The sequence below is a fragment of the Drosophila miranda genome, chromosome XR (genome assembly GCF_003369915.1).
Source record: "Drosophila miranda strain MSH22 chromosome XR, D.miranda_PacBio2.1, whole genome shotgun sequence".
In the NCBI taxonomy this organism is placed as follows: domain Eukaryota; kingdom Metazoa; phylum Arthropoda; class Insecta; order Diptera; family Drosophilidae; genus Drosophila; species Drosophila miranda.
Window position 1 is genome coordinate 6,268,302 of NC_046674.1, and position 18,756 is coordinate 6,287,057.

General features: G+C 42.9%; 2 protein-coding genes across 8 annotated transcripts in view; both read right to left on the reverse strand.

The window, feature by feature from the left end:
- LOC108152627 (heparan sulfate 2-O-sulfotransferase pipe-like) overlaps positions 1-10,065 on the reverse strand; it is a 38,207-nt gene extending 28,142 nt beyond the window's left edge. For 5 of the 7 annotated variants that reach the window (XM_017282106.2, XM_017282103.2, XM_017282105.2 and 2 more), the window contains exon 1: positions 9,779-10,065. In XM_017282106.2, the coding sequence (XP_017137595.1) occupies positions 9,779-9,867 (89 nt within the window). In that variant the 5' untranslated portion in view covers positions 9,868-10,065. The remainder of the gene's footprint in view (positions 1-9,778) is intronic. The other 2 variants (XM_033386904.1, XM_017282104.1) reach the window with 2 other exon arrangements.
- Positions 10,066-12,959: 2,894 nt separating this feature from the next.
- The window catches only part of LOC108153617, a 62,258-nt gene continuing 56,461 nt past the window's right edge, over positions 12,960-18,756 (reverse strand). Inside the window, exons 13-14 of the mRNA XM_017283718.2 lie at positions 17,798-18,180; positions 12,960-16,334 (exon numbers count right to left, since the gene is read on the reverse strand). Coding sequence (XP_017139207.1) covers positions 16,003-16,334; positions 17,798-18,180 — 715 coding nt within the window. The 3' untranslated portion in view covers positions 12,960-16,002. The remainder of the gene's footprint in view (positions 16,335-17,797; positions 18,181-18,756) is intronic.

Below are 18,756 nucleotides of genomic sequence, written 5' to 3' on the forward strand. Positions count from 1 at the left end.
TGAGTGAGATGATGATGGTTTTGGGCTGGCTGTCATCGCTCCACGACAATTAACGAATCTCATATCTCATGGCCATAAATCAGCCAGGGTTGCTGAAGTGTGGAATAGCCCTGGATTTTGTGTGGTGGAGTGGAGTGGAGTGTTGTGTTGCGGTGTGGTGTGCCAAATGGCTTTTGTGGGTCAAATTGTAAACAATTAACTGTTATGGCAGCCGAATTCACTGCGAAGGCTTATAATTTTAATTGCGATAATGGGCAATGAGATCAGGAGCTTGTGGAGCTGCGGGAAGAGCTCAAAATGGCATTGTAATGATGGTGGAATATTGTTTATGTTGTAGGTTGTCTTGTTTTTGAGCATTATGGCCATGTGTCAGCTAATAGATGATCAGTATAGGGGTATTCCTGCTAATTATGTGTGCCTCCAGGGTCAGTACAAAATACTCTTTTTGCCAAGAAACAAGACCCATAAAATGTGGTAAAGAGTTGCAGGAGAAGCTTTAATCCATACAATTCGCTTAAAGGATGCTGCGCTCTCTTGCTCTTTCGCTTTGTGTGGGGTTAACTCTATGTCTTTCTGTATATATCACTCTATCTTTCTGCCCTTCCTTATTTGACTGGGTGCCAGAACGTGAAGCTTGCAGCGAATGTTAATAACATTTTGTGTACACAACAACAGGAACAACCAACAAAATTTACGCACTCAACAACAGAAGAGAACAACTCGAGATGGTTGCTGTTGTTGTTGTTGTTGCTGTTGTCGCCATTGCCATCGCCATCGTTGTCGTTGTCGTTTCCTTTAACGAGCTCTTCCTTGTTGCAACTGGCGCACGTGACACGCCCCCTACAGAAGCCCACATCCGGTTGCTTGCCACCAAAAATTCAGCCTTCAGCTTTTGCTCCTTCGACTTGGCTAGGGCTCCTTCTACCCCCCCCCCTGCCCCCCTCTCCCCATCCACTCCTTCACGGTTCGGTTCGGTGCTTACTTTTACTACTTGACGCTGTCATTTGCGGCATTGCAATTAATTTTTGCCTGCTCTGTGTCTGTGAGTGTGTGTGTGAGAGCGTATCTCTGAGTGTATCTCTGAGCGTGTGCGAGTATCAGCGAGTCTGCACGTGTGTATGGTGGGCGTGTAGGGGGCGGGTGGAGGGCTCAGAATATGGGCGGAGGCAGGGACAGAGGCCAAGCAACTTGGCGCACTAATTTCTGATCTCAACAGCGCCAACAAGGAGGAGACGCTGGGTAGCAAGACCTAGAGGACCTGGAGCAACTCTGCCAGCTGGAGGCTTCATCGTCGTTGTCAAACGCTTCTCATTTAACGCCTGCATGGACTCCAAAGGGAGGCAAGGCAGGTGGTGGCGCTCCTAGGGGGCGACGACGACCAGGAGGATTGTGTCTTGGGTTGGAAATTTGAACCCCTTAAGAGAACTGAACACTGCATTGTTGTTTTTACCTGAAGGGAGTGTTTGTTAAGGGCTTGAGTGTTGGAAAATTGATATTGACAAAGGGATTATAAAGATTAATTTGCAATGCAGACAAACAGGCAAGCAGACTGGGAATAAGTCAATACCAAGGGCTATGCAAAGAAGTGCACTTTTAGTGAGATATAGTATGATAAATTTGCAATGTTCATGTATGTATATGTCGCCGACATACTCGCAAGTTTCAGTTTAATTGAACCCCAGGAAATAGTCCTCTCTCTGCAGCAAGACTGCAATCTCCTTGGCGAAACGCCACTTGCGCCACTTATCAATTTGCGTAAACCAAAATCACCGCAGGAGGAGGTCTCTCTACCTATTATCCCAGCTCGGTGGCCACCTCAGGGGTGGGCAGGCCTTCGATGTGCCACGTATCAAGTATTTTGTATTTGTATCACTCCATGACTTTCACATGGCACAACCCAATTGGTTTTGCTCATTTGTGATGTAAAAATGAGCGGAGCAGAATGTAGCAGGCGGCTGCCTGCAAGACCGAAACTTGCCATTCAAATTGGTGTCAACCAGTCAACTGGACGCCAAAGAAAGTGGCGCCACGACAGAAGCTGCCACCGCCCAGGCACAGACACTGGCACAGGCACTGGTACAGGCACTGGCACTGGCACTGGCACAGCCACAAGCCCCAGTCCCAGTCCCAGTCGGAGCCCCAGTCCCAGTCTTGGTCTCCAAAGTAGGTCGCCATCGTCTCGGAGTTCGTCGGCAACTCGTTTAACCAGCAACTGAGGAGGGAAAAACTTGCTTCAAAGAGTAGACAAAAAATATACTGAGCATGCATCCTGTGGGACATCTTCGAGAGACTAAACGAGACTAAAGCTGCATTAAAATTAAATTTTATTTTCAATTTTATTTGTCTTTCTTATCTCTTTGTGTGCGAGGAGTGTGTCTCAGCTTGTTTTCGAAAATGTTTGCCTAAATTAATTAAGCAATTCAATTTCCTTTGCAGGTTTCTTTTTTTTTGTTTTTAGCTCTTTTTTGCTGTTCCGATATTTGTCATTGCATTTATGGTAATTGGTGGATGAGGGTGGATGGGACTGGGACTGGGACTGCGATAGAGAAAGGATGTGGCAGATATATACAGGAAAAGTTTCCGGCCCCATAAGAAATATAGAAAAAGTGGAACAGAGCTCTGTTTCAAGAGCGATATGGGTGTGTTGTAATCCGAAGATATGGGGGAAAGTTTTAGACTCGCAGCTAATACTTTTCTTTGAAATATCAACAAAGAACATTGTTTTGCAGTCTGTCCAAAATCCATGGCTTGGGGAGTCGTTTTCGGTACATGGAAATCTCACTTACTTTCAATCTATTACGATCGAAAATCCCCTCAAAAACATGTGTAAGCCCCTTTTGGCTTTGGTTAATTAAAAAGATACGAGATACGGTGAGGAGAGGAGAGGAGAGGATATCAGGGGGGGGGGGGGAGGGATTATGTTAAAGCTGCCATTATCGGACCCATCAAAATGCAATGGGCAAACAGACAAACAAAATATTGTATGAGCATGTTAGCCAAGCAAATACTCGACAAAGACTCAGACTCAGACTCACCTGGCAACGTTGTAGTCTCTTATTGGCTTTTGTTTAGTGAAAGGCAGTTCATTGGGGGTACGTACATACATACATGGGTCCGCCGGGCAGCACCTGCCACCAGACCAGAGCTCCACCTAATGTCCAAACATTTGTTCAAGACTCTAAAACAGTTGCAGCCGAGAGTCCACGCACAGCTGGTGGCCACCCAACTCAGCGAGCGGGCATCTTCGACACGTTACCCGCACCTGACAGCCATTCCTCATTCGGAGTTCGAAATTTGGCCCTAATATGCCCCAAGAAGGGAAACAGTTTTGGCCGCACAGCACGTGGGGCATAAGCTACCCCTAGCCCCGTCCATCCCCCCATGCGCCATGCCTGCCATTTCGACCCTGCTGGCAACAAAAAGAGATGATAGGAAGATTTATGATTTACGAACATGATGTTTGAACATGTCGATATCCGATCTGGTGCTGGGGCGAAGGCATCATTAAAATCAATTTTGATTTGCCAACCTCCTCCTTTCACCAAAAAAGCTTCAAGTAAACGTTCCACGGTCTAAGGAAGGGGTACGCGCGGGGCAGGGAGGCGTGGCATCGCCTCCTATTTGGGGGTGTTCATTAGGGAGCAACTTGATCGAATTTACTTTCTTTCACGTCGCTCTTGCAATGGATTCGACACGGCTTGGCTCTTTTTAAGGCAATCAAATTCATGTTTTAATGGAGCCATAAGTAAATGAGATGATTGTTCAGGTCGGATAAGATATAGAAATTATTTGAAAACAGAGACTGTCAAATAGGTATCAGGCAATGGCGGGGTGGGGGAAGGATTTCCCAAGATATTATCGGCTTATCTCAGCATCTGCGCCATCTCCAAAAACATTTCAGCTGGTGAGTATTAGTGGCCTATAATCGCTCTAATCTTGTCCCCATTCAAATCTGGAATGTCCACTCTAAGCAAATTAATTTAAGATTTGTGTTTGTATTTTGTAGCACGCTTACTTGTTGTCATGCCTTTGGCAATTAAAAGCCCGCAGTGAGTGCAATTAAAAAAAATTTAATTACAGTAAGGCTCGCGGGATGCTCCTCGAGCTGTGGACCGCTTTTCCGCTGCGGTTAGGAGGCCCAAAGAGTTTGCAGCTCTCTCAGACAGCGGCAGCGGCAGCGGCAGTGGCAGCGGCGGCACATGACTTGGTCGGGCCTGGTTCATGTGGTCATTACGTCATGAGGCAGCTTTTGGAGTGGCACAGCCAGAGGCGCCACAGAAAGAGTGGCAGCGGCAGAGGCACAGGCACAGGCCCAGGCAGAGATTCCGGGGTAAAAATGAGGAAAAACTTGTAAGCCAGGCAGACAGACAGACAGAAACCGCATATTTGTCGTGAGCATTTTGTTACAATTTCAATTTCGGCCTGGTCCATTGTTGGGGGTCGGTTTCTAGACGACTCTAGATCTACTGTGTACGAGTATCTATCCGAGGCGAGGCGTAGTCGGCATTGGCGCGGCTACTCGGCTTTGGGCTGCCTGCATTTGAAAGTGCATTTGTTTCGGTCTTGGCCAATATTTGCCAACTCAAAGACTAAATATCAAACTGGTTTATTGCAGTCTTTTCTAGTTTGAACGGCTTCTCTTAGACTGTTTTTTCCGACTTGATGAAAAGGCCTTTTATGGTGTGTGAGCTCCGGTTTTTGGCATCTCAAGTGCAAGGGAGTGGAACTGCGAAGCGGAGGGGAGCAAACTTAGCTAAGCAATCTTTTGGCTAAGGCCCATCAAGAGCCCACTAGAGCCCACTAAAGTGAAAAGAAAAATCCGTCAAAGATTCCCAGTGCTAATTGTAGACCAATTGATACGAGATATGTACATATGTAGGTATGGTATGCTTTCACCCAACAATGGGAATCACTCTTCTAATGTCTAATGGCACTGCCACCCACCTGGGGGCTCTTTGGGCATCCCAGACATGTCCCACGCTCCGCGACATCAGATATTCTGCTCGGCTAAGTAGCCGGCGCCCATAAATCTCCGGCAGTGTTTTTTTTATTTTTGTTGCTGTAAAAGTGATTTACATACTGAAGGAGAAGACCCAGTAGGAGCCTCCCGGGGAAGCCTCACTTTCGCTATGTGTGAGAGACAAGCAGAGAAGAAATTAAATTTAAATAAGCTTTCGTCTGCATTTGGAAAACTTAAAAACACTCGCAAACATTTATCCCCGTATTCGTACTCGTACTCGTACTCGAACAAACGAACAAACGCAATTTTTACTTATTTTTTTTTTTGTACGTTCGTTCGTCTTCTTTCTTATTTATAGCATTTTGCATGCATATTTGATCAAAAACAATCAAATTTTATGAGAAAGTACGAAAAACAGCAGACAAACATCTTGAAATGTTTCGGGAAAAACGAAAATGGAAAGGTTGTGTCTTCTGCTTATTTTTTTGGTTTTTGTCTGCTGTTTGAGTACAATGTTGCATAAAGATTTTGTTAGATGAAAGTCTGGAGTTTGGTTAGGAAGTGCAGAAATACATACATTGTGTGGAGGGCTTATTATGACAGTCAAAAGATTAATTAGCATGGATAATTTTTAGCCACATCAAAGGGGAAGCAGGAAATGAGAATGGACAAAAGAACGGTCTCGAATCTTGATGCGAACCTAAGTAGAGAAGTCTATTTACTTTCCAAACTTAAAGATCTATGACGAAACACACTTTGGGTGTCATTTTAGCACGAAATTTTACGTTTAATATTGCCATTTTTTGTTTAAATATCAGTGAAGAATCTAATTTTTGTTTAAATATGCAGCTTGAGTGTACGACATGTAAAGTTTGCAGCAAATATTTACGACTGCAGCTAAGGCAAATGTGTCTGCTTCCTTCATGAAGGTGTGAATTGGCCCAGTCGCAGAAACAGTGATAAAAAATATGACTTTTATTTCAAGAGCCCTTTCCATTGAACTTGAATATTTTTATTTAGTACTTCCGTACCCTATAACCTTTGAGGTGCTTCAACGGCTTTGAACCGTACTCCATGATCTAGTTGCACCTTCATCCGTTCAGCTTCACCTTCCGTCGAGCAATTTGCACTTTTGGCTCGACAAATTTATAACTGGCCAAAGGAAAAAATTCATCATTGTCATCATCATCGTCATGATCGTCATCATCGTCGGGCTGTTACGCATTACTGGACACGCCTATTTCGCCCCAAAGCCCATATCTGTACGCAAAGTGAAAGCTATGTATATACATAATTTCCATCTGTCTTCGTCTCCGTCGCCGTCTCTGTGTCCGTGGAAGCGTAGTTTTTCACTTGTTTTATTTTTAGCCCAAAAAAAGTGTTGCACATTTTTCACATGATTGTGTTAATCAGCTTTTGCCTTTCTTATAGACTGTATACTATGGCAAAAATAATGCGAATTTTTCGCTGTACTTTGTCCCAGGTCGACATTTGACCGTTTTACATAATGTCTGCCCGTTGGGGACCAAACGCGTTGGGCCAGGCCATGGAAGGGGGCGTTGTTTTTGGACTCCACACAGGCATAACCAAAGTTTTTGTTTTATGATCCACTAATAACGGTCATATAGTTATAGACAACGGACTACGGACTACGAGTATCTCTGTTTGGCCGTGGGCGTTTGTGGGGATTGGAATCGAAATTGGTCTGGCTGGTAAAACTGTTAGTCATCTGGTCCAAAAGGTGCTAAACGGCTGCGGTCATAAATTGTTATGATGTACTACATACTACAGATACATATAAAGCATGTAAACATTTTGTGGGCTTTCACTTGCCAAAAGTTGCGTGCGAAATTTGGAAATGGTACATATTCGTATTGGGAGAGATATGGTGAGAGCGGAAAGGGAGTTTCACTCCCGATCATGCGGGTTAGGTGTGAAAATTCAGCAAAAACTGGGCAAGGTGCGGGCCCAAAGGTAGCTAAAGGTTGCCTTTGTTGCTCTATATGTACTTCCACACATATGTATATTGTATATTGTTTAGTAGGAATAAATACTTTAATTCCATTTTGCCACTGTTGCCACTCTCTCAGTCTCGCGCTCTTTGGGTCACGTGGCGACAGGCCGATTGATAGCCGTCCTATGTGCATCTGCACGCCGAGCAATATAGGGTAACAGCAGTGCGACTCTCTCTTTTTACGACCAAGCAACATGCTCTGCAGCATGTGGCTGAACTTGAGGCTTGAGGGAAACGAAAATCCCACTATTCTTGAAAAATACACGACCTGTGGCAAATTGATGAACAAAAGCGTTGATTGCTTCGCGGTGAGAGACAGGCATTTCAATTTTCTTCTTTAGTAATTTGCCACCCGCCGTACTCATGCTGAAATAATTAGCTTTCCCATTGCCCGCCAGTAGCGTGAAAAGCGAACATATGTATGTACAACATCTTTTCCATTGCAACAACTCGAATAAAATCAAACAAAGTGCGAAATAAAATCCAACAAATCGCATGGAGGCACTTACAAGTGTGTGAATGTTTCTGTGAGTGTATGAGTGTGAGTTAGTGAGTGCATGGCTTCGGCTGATTGAAAGAAAGACAGAAGAAGACGGAGAAGAGAGTATGAAGAGCAAGCCAGAAAGCTGTAAGCCCGGCTTGGAGAGAGCTCTCTCTCTCTCTCTCTCTCTCTCTATATATATATTTCTCTGTGTACCAGTTGACCCGCTTTTGTGTCGCTCGGTTCTAAATAATTTCAGTCACGCTCCAAGTCGCAATGAAAATAAGAGTAAAACGGCTATGAGGTAAGCCCTAATCCATAGGGAAAACAAACTGGAAAATCGAATTTATGCTAATTCATGCGAAGGCAAAGCTTATGGCATAACCATATTAGGATTCTGACAATTTGACGCTCAATAATTATTGACTTTTAAAATCATTTTCGGGCTTTAAGTGCTTTGAACTCGGTTTATCGCGTGTATCGCGTGCATCGGGCGAGTGTTAATGAAGCTGCCCAACATCTGGCCGGCAGTTATTTAAGCCGAGCCAATTAATTAAATTAATTAATATCAATTGGTAAATGCACAAAGGAGTTGTGTAAATAACGTCTACAACTACATGCACCCATGTTGTTTGAAATATGCCATTTTTTTCCCCCCTTTGAAAATCACATATCAATATTTAAATATTTGCATTATTTTGTTTCACAAACAAAAAGATTGTCTTTTCGCTAAAATGCAGTACCAACAACAACAATTATGTACGTATAAAAAAAAATGTTCTTTGCCCTGTAGCATAAAATAAATGTTTACCCATCAGTTGATTGATTGACTGACTGCCAGGCTTCCAGCCTGTCAGACTGATTGAGCGACTGGCCAACCGACAAATCGACCAAAGGACTAAGGACCGAAAAGAACTGAGAGTTGCAGCTGCACGGAAATTGTCAAAATGAGCGTGAAATGAATGCAACTGCGTGAATGAAGTACACAAAGCACATGTTTGCCCATAAATCAGGCATTTAATTAATGCCAGTAATTCATACATTAACTATTATAATAATTTGTTCTTTAAATAATCGAGTGAAAACCCATGCGGAATGTCCATATGTCCACATGTCCATGTGTCCATCTGTCCATGTGTCCATGTGCATGGGATAAGGGAGAATTAATTAACTATTCCCAGGCTCGTTTCATAATTTCGCTGCAAAATTTCGTCTGAAGACAAACGCTTCCTCCCATGCCCCCACGTTTAGACCCTCAGCACGACTCCGTTTGGGTTTAAGTTGATGAAAAGTAAATTCTCACACCCTTTTTGAAAATGTCTTAGCCCAAAGCCAATTAGGCCATAGCATGTGTATATTCAGCGTATCATTAGTTCACATCTCGACGCACTCGTTGCAACAGTTTGGCTGTTTTGGGCCACACAAACATTGCACAACAGCGGACGCAGTGGCTCAGATCTGTGGCCCAAACACCTCTGAATGGTCAAAACTGCCGGGGCGTCCGTCGACCATCAACTAATGAGCGGCCAGTCAGAGCGACGGGCCACAAGCCGATCCGATGTTAGCTGAGTTCTGTAAAAGGCCAGAACAAACAGTAAAAAATGTGAGCCAAGAGGGGGAAACGGCTCTGGTCTTTTGGCTACTTGAAATAGTTGAAGTTGAGTTGAAGTTTTTTGTGGTTTTCCTTCTTTTTCTTTGGGGTTTCTTTTCATCTCTGTGTGCCGGCCCCAAGGTGCTACACCAAATGAGTTATGAGAAGAATTGAGCCAAAAAACAGCAGAGCACCACAAAAATTGTAGCATTTAAAGTAGAGCAATAATTGAAAAATAAAAAAGCAGTACCGGCTAGATTAATAGAAATATCTGAAATTACTGTGCTGCTACTGCTGGTGCTGGTGCTGGGAGCACTTAAAATTTCAAGAAAAAGTTTCAGTTTTTTCAGAGATCAACTTAAGTTTTACTTCAATTATATTCGCGTACATGTATGTATGTATCTAACTCCGCTGACCCTGAAATGTCTTTCACTTTTAGCTGACCAAAATGGCAGCTGCGAAAACGGAAAGTTAATCGAGAGCAAAACTCGGATCTGATCGCCTTTAAGTCTTCATCTTCATGTGCGAGGCAGTCATTCAGCCACCAAGCCATAGCAATCCAGCCAATCCAGCAACGGAGTACTCGATTCATTCAATAGGCAATTATGACCGGTTTTCAATTAAATTGAAACTGGAACTCAGTGCATTTCCTCTTTCAAACAAACTTCATTCTGTTATTCTGTTATTCTGGGGTGTAAGGAAAGAAAGATATCTCTCGCTTGGATCACTTACCGCTTCGGATACGGTATGCGGCGATATTTGAAGGCGTTTTCCACATCACGCAGCTTCATTTTGTACGAACGATCGGCGCCCAGAGACATTTAACGAAATACACTTGCAAATCGACAGGCACTCCCGCGTTAGTTAGATCACTGGTGATCACACAAATTAAATAAAATAAAACAGTAACATAAAAAAATAATATAAATTTAAAATAAAATTCTTTGTGTTGTGAGAGCTACGAGAGACACAGACGTCTGGAGCTTGCAACGTTCGCGGCTTGACTGAATGTTCCTTGGGGCACTTGGCCGCCTTTTTGGCCAACTTTGAGTCGACGGCGACGGCGCACGAGCGTCGGCCGCTTAACGCTTACGTTTTTACCGTTCATTGTTGTTGTGTTTGCTTTTACCATTTTCTTTTGCGACTTGCTCTCTTGGCCAGATCTTTCGTTCGCTCTCTTGGCCCGATCTTTCGCTCTGTGGCAGTCGTCTCTTTGCCCTAAGCCGAACTGAATATTATGGGACGTGACTGTGGTCCATTTGTTTGTGGTAACATTTTTATATTACCAGTCCCCTGACATTAATCTACTTAGGCATATTTATTTAGGTCGTTCATATTGAAACAATGTGTGTCTTTGAGATACATACTATTTTAGGTAGGGGAGGGTAGGAAGCCTAATTCTTCAGGCAACTGTACAAATATCCTCCGGAGCACAATGCATAACCTGTTGAAACAGTTGGCCAACCTCAATATTCTTTTGCCCAAAAAATACCTAAAACCTATGAGTTCTTCACCACGTAGGCAGAAAGAACATTTCTGGCTGATTTTAGTTTCATGGAGGAGTAGCTTTAGGAACAGGTTTACCTTTGAACTTCTCCTCCCTAATGGCCGGTGTGGTCGAATGCTGACCTTCCCGGTATCGTAATTTCCATCAATTAGCGTTTTTGGCGGTCGGGCATAAATAATAGATTCTTCTCGATTCTTTTGGTCTTCTCCATCAGTCTTTCGCCTGCCATTTTTATTCTGGATTTTTGTATAATTTTTGCGCAGAGTTAGTTTTGAAATTTCTATAGAAGCGCTGTGTTCTCTTAGCCTTCGCACTTTCTGTCCGCAAAGCTCATTGACCCTCATTGGCTTAGAGGCACTTGGTGGCAACAGTGGGCTCTGGAAGTATGCTGACAGACTTGGTGTAGCTCTATGAAGTAGTGCAAGCCACAAATGACCTTTTATTTTATTAAAAACGAACTTTAACCCATCCAGATTTTTAAAATTGTATAGCCCATTGAGATGAAGTTATACATCAATAGAAGTTATTATTCTTATACCTTTAGAGCTTATACCTCCGCACCAGACTGTGCTGATTTGTTCACCAAATGGCGTCTGTCGGCTGTGCCAGACTCAAGCATTTACCCACAACTATCTGCATAGATCCACACTTTTGTTCGGCAACAAAAAAGCTGATTGTTTAGACTATATATTTTTTGCGATTTTTTCAACAAGCTGAAAATTCGTGTAAATTTCTCGATAACAAAGGCAAAAAACCAAAAAGTGCCAGCGTCAACATAAGACTAAAACTTAAATAGAAAAAATAAAACCAAATGAAAAAATGCTACCGGCAACTGGCCACATATGTATGTATGTATATGGTTGGTAATAATTGAAAGTTTCTGTAATTAGCACCAAGAAAGAAAGAGAAATGAGTGAAGAAAGATATTGCCGAGCAGATGACAAGTCATTTTCATAAAGAAGAATTCCAGTGGCTAATTGAAGCGATGATTTAGACAAATCGATTGGGATCTGTGATCACACTTCCACGAGTATTGCCTAACCAGAGAGCTGGAGAGATGCCCTGATGATAGTTCGAGGTTCGAGGTCCATCAACTGTTACTTACCTCAAGTTTTTTTTTGTTCTTCTGGTTGCTGCTGCTGGTATCTTTCATGTTTTCCTGCTGCCAAGTGGTCCTTGTTGTCCTATTGCTGTTTTTCGTTGTCGAAAGCGGGATTGTTTGGGGAACAAAACTGCCCCTGCGTGTGGCAGTTTTGCTGAGCTGCCAACTCGATTGTAAACAACTTCAATTGGCCCGAGGAGCAAATAGGAATACAAATGTGCCCATATGTGTTCACGTGTGGGGGAGTTATGCGTGTGTGTGCATCGAGGGTTGCTAGGAAAGTACAGACATTGAGATGTAGGACCCTTAAAATATTACTATCAATATATCGGCCGCCGTTAAGCCGAGATACATATAGCGTACAGGAAGAATGCAGCATTTTATTTATTGCCACAGGAAAAAGATTGTGGTGCTATATCTCGGCCAAATGGGCCCAGATCAGCGAAGGACATCCTTTTGCAGAATCGGGAGGAAGCCATATGGATGTCCGTTTTTCGGGTGCCAATCGACTGGCAGGATTCTGTCAATCCCGAGAAAAAGCTCGAGGCAAAAAACATAATTTTAATTATTTGCTCATTACTTTCTCCGGATCGTGGGAGTTCCGACTGTCTGGGATGTCCTTTTGTTTTTTGAATTGTTTTTCCCATCCTACCCGACCTTTCCTTCCTCTCTACTTTTTATGGTTAAAATGTCCTACTTTTAATAGAAATTCGTGACAACTCTCTTGCTCCCCCTCGCTGACATGGGCCCGGGTTTTTGTCGCTTATCAACGCTTTTCGACGAGGTCCAGTGGCCAGCAACACACCTAGCGGCAATAAACAGAGTCACAGCACCGAGAGACCGAGAAAGAGAGAGGTCAAAAGGTGCAGGAGGAGAGTACATACACTCTGTGCAGAGCACACAGCATGCCGCTTGGTGGCTATGTTTTATGCGGGTTATGGGAGAAACCTATTCAACCCAACCCCCAATCCGAGCCGTACCGGAGTATAGAACCCACGCCCAAAGGCTTCCAGCGTCCAGCATCCAGCATAGAGCGGCTTTGGCTTTAACACCATTTTGTTCGATGTGCAGGATGTCGAGGTTACGGGATGTCCACTTGCCCCGGATGCGGGCAATCAAAATCTGTGGCCTACTTGGCTGCCAGCTATTTGTGGCACGATTTGAGTTTGCCGTAGTTTTGGCTTACGGTTTTTCCCCAAGCGTCACACGAAGCTCGGAACCCGGAACCCGGATCCCGGAGCCCGGACCGGAACATGGACCAGCCCCGCACTTCAATTTAGAGCCATAAATAAAGTCAGGTGGTGTATTTTGAATTTCGTTTTTGTTTAAAGTTCTTTTTGGTTTTAATTGTCATGGTTTTTAAATACTCGTTTCATCTATTTGATTCAGTGCGTCATTATTTTAGGGTTTTTTCCATTTCATATATGTACGTATAATATCTCTATATAAATGTTTGGTTTAGTTATATTTATCATACAAGTGAAACTTACTTTACTCTATATATCGAACTGCAAACTGAGGAGAATTTATTACTAAAAAAAAAATAGGGGAAATGCAATTGCGAGAGAGTTCTCTGCGCTTCCCCTTTCCCTTTCCCTTTGTCTTTGTGTTTTTCTTTTGTGTATCTTTATCTATGTATGTAGTTTTTTCTTTTTTGTTTATTTCTTTTTTTTAATTAAATATGCGTAGTGTGTACGCATTTCGACTATTTACACAGCTGTCTGTATTTTATTATTATTTACCATCTCACACTCTCACAATTTTCCTTTTCTTCCGCCGTCATTCTCTCCATATTTTCTCCACTTTATTTTCGAACATTTCAAATAAATTACATGTAGTGTAGAGTTTTATGCGCTGTCATATTTTATCTTCGAATTCTACTTTAAACACAGTTGGCACAGAAATTACCATAGTTTGGTTGGATTGAGAGAAGGAACTGAACCCCGAACTGATGATTGAGATGATGTATACGACGACGACGATGGTGGCCAAGGAAATAGTAACAGCTTGGGCGCTGCTCTTAAAACTACGTTTATTTTTTTGGCATTTTCTCTTGCCATTGCTTCTATGTACGAGTATATACTCGTATATGTATGTATATCGAATATTTCATTGTTATTTTGTCTCTTATACTAAAAATGTGTGTGTAAAATATCATATATGTATGTTTGCTTGTGTCTGTGTTTGGGAAATAATAATTCATTATTTTTCATAAAATTGTAAAAAGTGCACATCGTTCCGTCCCCTTTTGTTTTGTTCTTCCTTTTTTCGGCTATAAATATTTGGGTTATTTTCTACCAAAAAATGCAACTGAAAATATTTGATTTAATTCGTGTATATATTTCCTTCTTTCTCTTTTTCGGGTTTTTAATGGTGACTAAATTATATATATGTTTTATGGAAGTTGCAATTTTAATGGATTTTGTCTGCATATGGCAGGGCTCTTACATTTTTAAAATTTTCATTGCAGACCACCGAAGGTCTTAATATTTATTTTTTCTATTTTCCTAGTTTTACTGTCTATAAAATAAAGTACTTTTGTCTTTTTTTTTGGCTTTTTTGCTTTTTTGCATTTTCTTTTTGGTGTTTGCTTAATCCTATCAACTGCCAAAAGTTTGATTGTTTAAATGGGTTATGGGCCATGCCAGGCTTTAATGCTACGGCTTGCATACATTTTTGTTTTTTTCTATATTTTATTCTATTCTATTTTTGTTAAGTTAGGAATATGATTTATTGCAGCTACAAACATTTTAAAAAACAATTAAAAAATAAGAAAATAAGATCCTGAAAATAAACGCCCGATAAATATATTTACATAAATATTCGAATTGGTTTTTGTATTTTCTTATAGAATATTGTGGCAGTTCTCTTGATTAAGTTGAATAAGTGAACATTACTCTGGTTTTCGAGCTCTACTTTAATCGTTAATAACAATTATATTTCCCATACGATTGTATATGTGTATGTATGTATGTTTAATAAACCACTAAGTGATGTTATCTGCTCTATTTTTGTGTGAGAGTGTGCTTTACGATAAAAAACCCAAAAAAAAGTGCGGACCCTCCTCATAGACTATATACTAGCTAATACCTAGCTCTTCAAGTATCGCAAATCGAATCATGACTATGTAGTACCACGTAAATGCTTGCGATTTGGTTGTGTTTAAACATAGTTCAGTATGTGCATGCCTTGGATCACAACACTGTCGAGATTTTCCCCAATCATTCCAATCATTCTCATTCCAATCAATGTCGCTAGTTCTTTTATCCTAGTTCCTTAGAAGTTAATACCAGAGCGGCCCAATAGAGTATATGCCTAAGGATCTGCTCTTTGAGTTGCTCTTTTCTATACAATTTCATTGTAGTTTCTGATCTTTTTGCATTTAGTACCTAAATGTATTTGCTTAATGTATTAACTTCCTTTTAATCGGTGCTATGTGCTATATATGGTAAATATGTTACTTATGCCGAAGGCTTCCTCTACTATCTGCCCTCGAATTATTTGCTCTCTATCTCAACTAACTTTATTAAAGGTACCTAATTTACAATAGTTTTTTTTACTGCTTTTCGGATTTGTTGAGGCATGAAATCCTAAACAATGAAATGATGGAGACGATTAAAAGAAGAGAGCTCAAATTAACAGACATTTTGTGAAGTCAAGATAAGGAAATCACTTTTCGAGAACAAAATGTACGTTAATCTAGGCTTGAAGCTGTTTTGTATAGTATGTATTTAAGAATGGACCTAAAAGTCTTTTTATTGAATGGTTACCTTTATGAAACATACTCGCACGCCATGAAAAATTCTCTTTAGAAAAAAATAAACTTTAATTGCTATCACTGTCCCTAGTTTTGTATAAAATCCACTGAAATCTGCCTGTTCTTGACTTCTATCCCAACGGAATACATAAAATATATTCAAACTATATACAGTTAGATCTGTGGTACTAGAAGTCCCAAACAATAAAGACAGAATAACAAAATGCAATGAAATAAATAGATCAATCGGCTGATCGAATGTCCCTAAGACTATGCACCATACACTCGTACGTTCCTAGTCGATTGGTTACTCCCAGAAGCGTTTAGAAAAGGTTATCGACTTACAATTTAGTTTTTTATAGTGTTCATGCCTCCAATCCATTCATATACCTTCATTGTCATTCTCAGTAGCTTTAAAATCTCCAGGCCAGACCCTGAACTGTGTCGAGGGCACTCTGCTGATCGCTTGGTCAGGCCATTTCCATTCCCAGCTCCAGGTGCTCGTCGTAGGGCATGCCACAGCCGGCGGCAACATATCACACGGTGGTCTCCCGATCCACATGTATGTACTCGACCGGCTGGAGTCCGTGTCAGGAGGCCGGATCGATGAACAGGGCCTCCTTCTTGAAGTCCTTCTTGAGGGTGCCGATGCTGGCGGCCGATACATTCCCATTGCTGGCGCCATTCATGAAGCCAATGCCCACGCCCACGCCTCCAACGCCGCCAACGCCGCCACCCTTCTGCACCACACTCTTTTTGCGCTTTCGCATCAGCCCGAACATGCAGAAGATTAGGCATGCGGTCAGAGCGGCAGCGATGCATCCCAGGGCCGCAAAGACGCCGCCAGGCAACTCCAGCAGTTTACGGGCGGTGCCGCATTCCTCCTCCGATTCATCGAAGCCGCTGGGGCAGTTGTGATGACCTGTAAGCCGAGCCAGAGAGGCAGAGAGTTGCAGTCAGATTCAGAGGTTGATTGAAAAACTGAAAGTGTATAGGGGAGGAGGTGGGTGGTGTGAGGTGGTAGTTGGGCTCTTGCGATGCAAGAGGTGTCTTCTCTAAGGTTACAAATTGAATGCAGTGTCACTTGAGTGGCCCGTCGGGGCCAAAAGCTTGTTTAATGCCCTGGCTTTTGCGGTTAACCAGCTCCAGCTGCAGTCCCGGCTGGCTGCCCATAAATAATTGAAGCTAAAAGCCAAAGTCCAGGCCAGCCTGTGCTTTTTTTCTGCCCCTGCCCCCCACCAAATGCAGGATGCATATGTGGGTATATTGGGATTGCTATTGAATGTGTTCGATATTGCTAGATTTTATGAAACTCTACTTGTTTGTACTAGACTAAGAGTGCTGGGAAGTGCTGCGAAGGGTGCTAAGAAAGACTCAACAGTTCTTGTTTTATTCAGAAAACGTCCTGTTCAGCTCTCTTCTTTAGCTGAAATATATTCCCCCTCTTGTTTTCTCCTTACAAAGATTATTTTTACCAGACTCTTGGAAGGGTATTTGCTAGTCACTAACTGGTATCTTCCACACTTTTGTCTCTCGGCTTTTTTTCTTCTACTTTTCATCTCTCAAGTGCAGCACAAATAAGTTTGGCACAGCTGTTGCGGCTATTTGGGTTGCTGAGGGGCCAGACTCGCTCGACTCGCCACGGCTCGGATTGACTGGACGGGTCTGGACTGGACCGGACTGGGGACAAACTTTTTGCGCAAGACATTTTGGGGTTTGGTCTTACTGCTGCGGGTTTGTCCAACAACCAGAAGACGGACCAAACGACCGACCAACCAACGAACCAACTAACAACCAGCAGCACCACGAATTGGGTGTGGGACTGGGACTGGGACTGGGACTGGGACCGGGACTGGGAGTGCGAACAGCAACAGTGGGGTGCAGTTGTTGGTGAAACTTTGCCTGATTACAAAAACGTGGACAGCTTGCATTGAAATTAACAGACAGGACATGGCCACAAGTGAAATTTTGTGCTGCCTACTGCAAGGCGCAGGGTACACGAGAATACGATTGCGAATGCGAATGTGGAATGTGAAATGAGAAATGTGAAATGGAAATGAGAAACGAAAACCGAGCGCCAAATCACGTACAAATAATGCAAAACTCCAGGCAACGAGGTTGTCTAGAAGAGTTTCTTGGATGGATGCATCATAGATGGGATGTTTTAGGACACGATGATTGATACCATATCGAAAAATGGTTGATTCTGATGACTACATTTGGATAAATATGATGAGGAGATACGCTTTAAATATAACTATTTTCTTTGTGATAGCTTTTCACAAAGGATAAATCAGCCCTCGCTTCCTCTCACAGTCAAAGAGAGACAGAGGGAGAGAGAGAGAGAGAGAACTGTTTCTGCCGCAATATGTAATCTGTACTTACCATCACACCACAGGCTGGCTGCTATGCATGCATCAATTTCAGGACATTTGTATTCGCAATCTGACTCCTTGGGATAGAAACCAAATTCGTTCAGGGTTTCGTTGGCCGTAGCACCGCTTGCTGAGCCTCCACCACCTACTCCACCAGCCCCGGCCACTCCAGCACTGCCCGTGCCGACCACTCCGCCAGAGCCTGAACTATGGCCAGAGGGCTGAGAGCCAGAGCCAGAGCCGGAGCCGGAGCCCAGGCCCGTGGTCACGCTTGCGTTCACATGCAGGTCCAACTGCTGCAGCAGCGCATTCTTGGTGCGGTGTATCTCCAGCCATGTGAAAGCTATATCGCCGGGCTCCTTTAGTATGGGCTCCAGCACCAGACTGATGGGCCTGCACGGTAGAAGACGGTGGAAATTGGATTGTGAGAGAGTGGAAAAAACATTCAGCTAAGTTGTAAATATTTTGGCAAGAGCCTCCCGGCCCCTCCTCCAGCCAGCCAGACAGCCAGCCACGAATGCCATGCTCTACATAACTTTCGTGGCAAGTTTCTGGCCGTGGAATGGCGGACCCGCCCCAGCCTTCGGATATACTCTTACATAGATCTCCCTTTGCGGATATCTCCTCAGCCTAGTTGCTCAAGTGCAACTAATTACGCACAACTTTCCAGTTGCCATAGACAAAATATCTATCTTTCAGTTGCCTTAAGTCGCGGACGGTGGGAAGGGTGGAAGGGGGGAAGGGGGTGGGTATTAAGGGACTTAGCCATCAAAGTTACTGCGATTTCAGCGGAAAGAGGAAAGAGGAGGCAATCTGCGATGCATTGAGAGGAATCGAAATGGAATTGAGGCAAGGAAACGAAATTAACTGATACTTCATCAAGGGGCTTAAAAAGTGGCCCTAAAAGGAAAGCCTTTTCGCATACTTAATATGTACCATGTATGTACGTACAAGACAAATCATTATAAT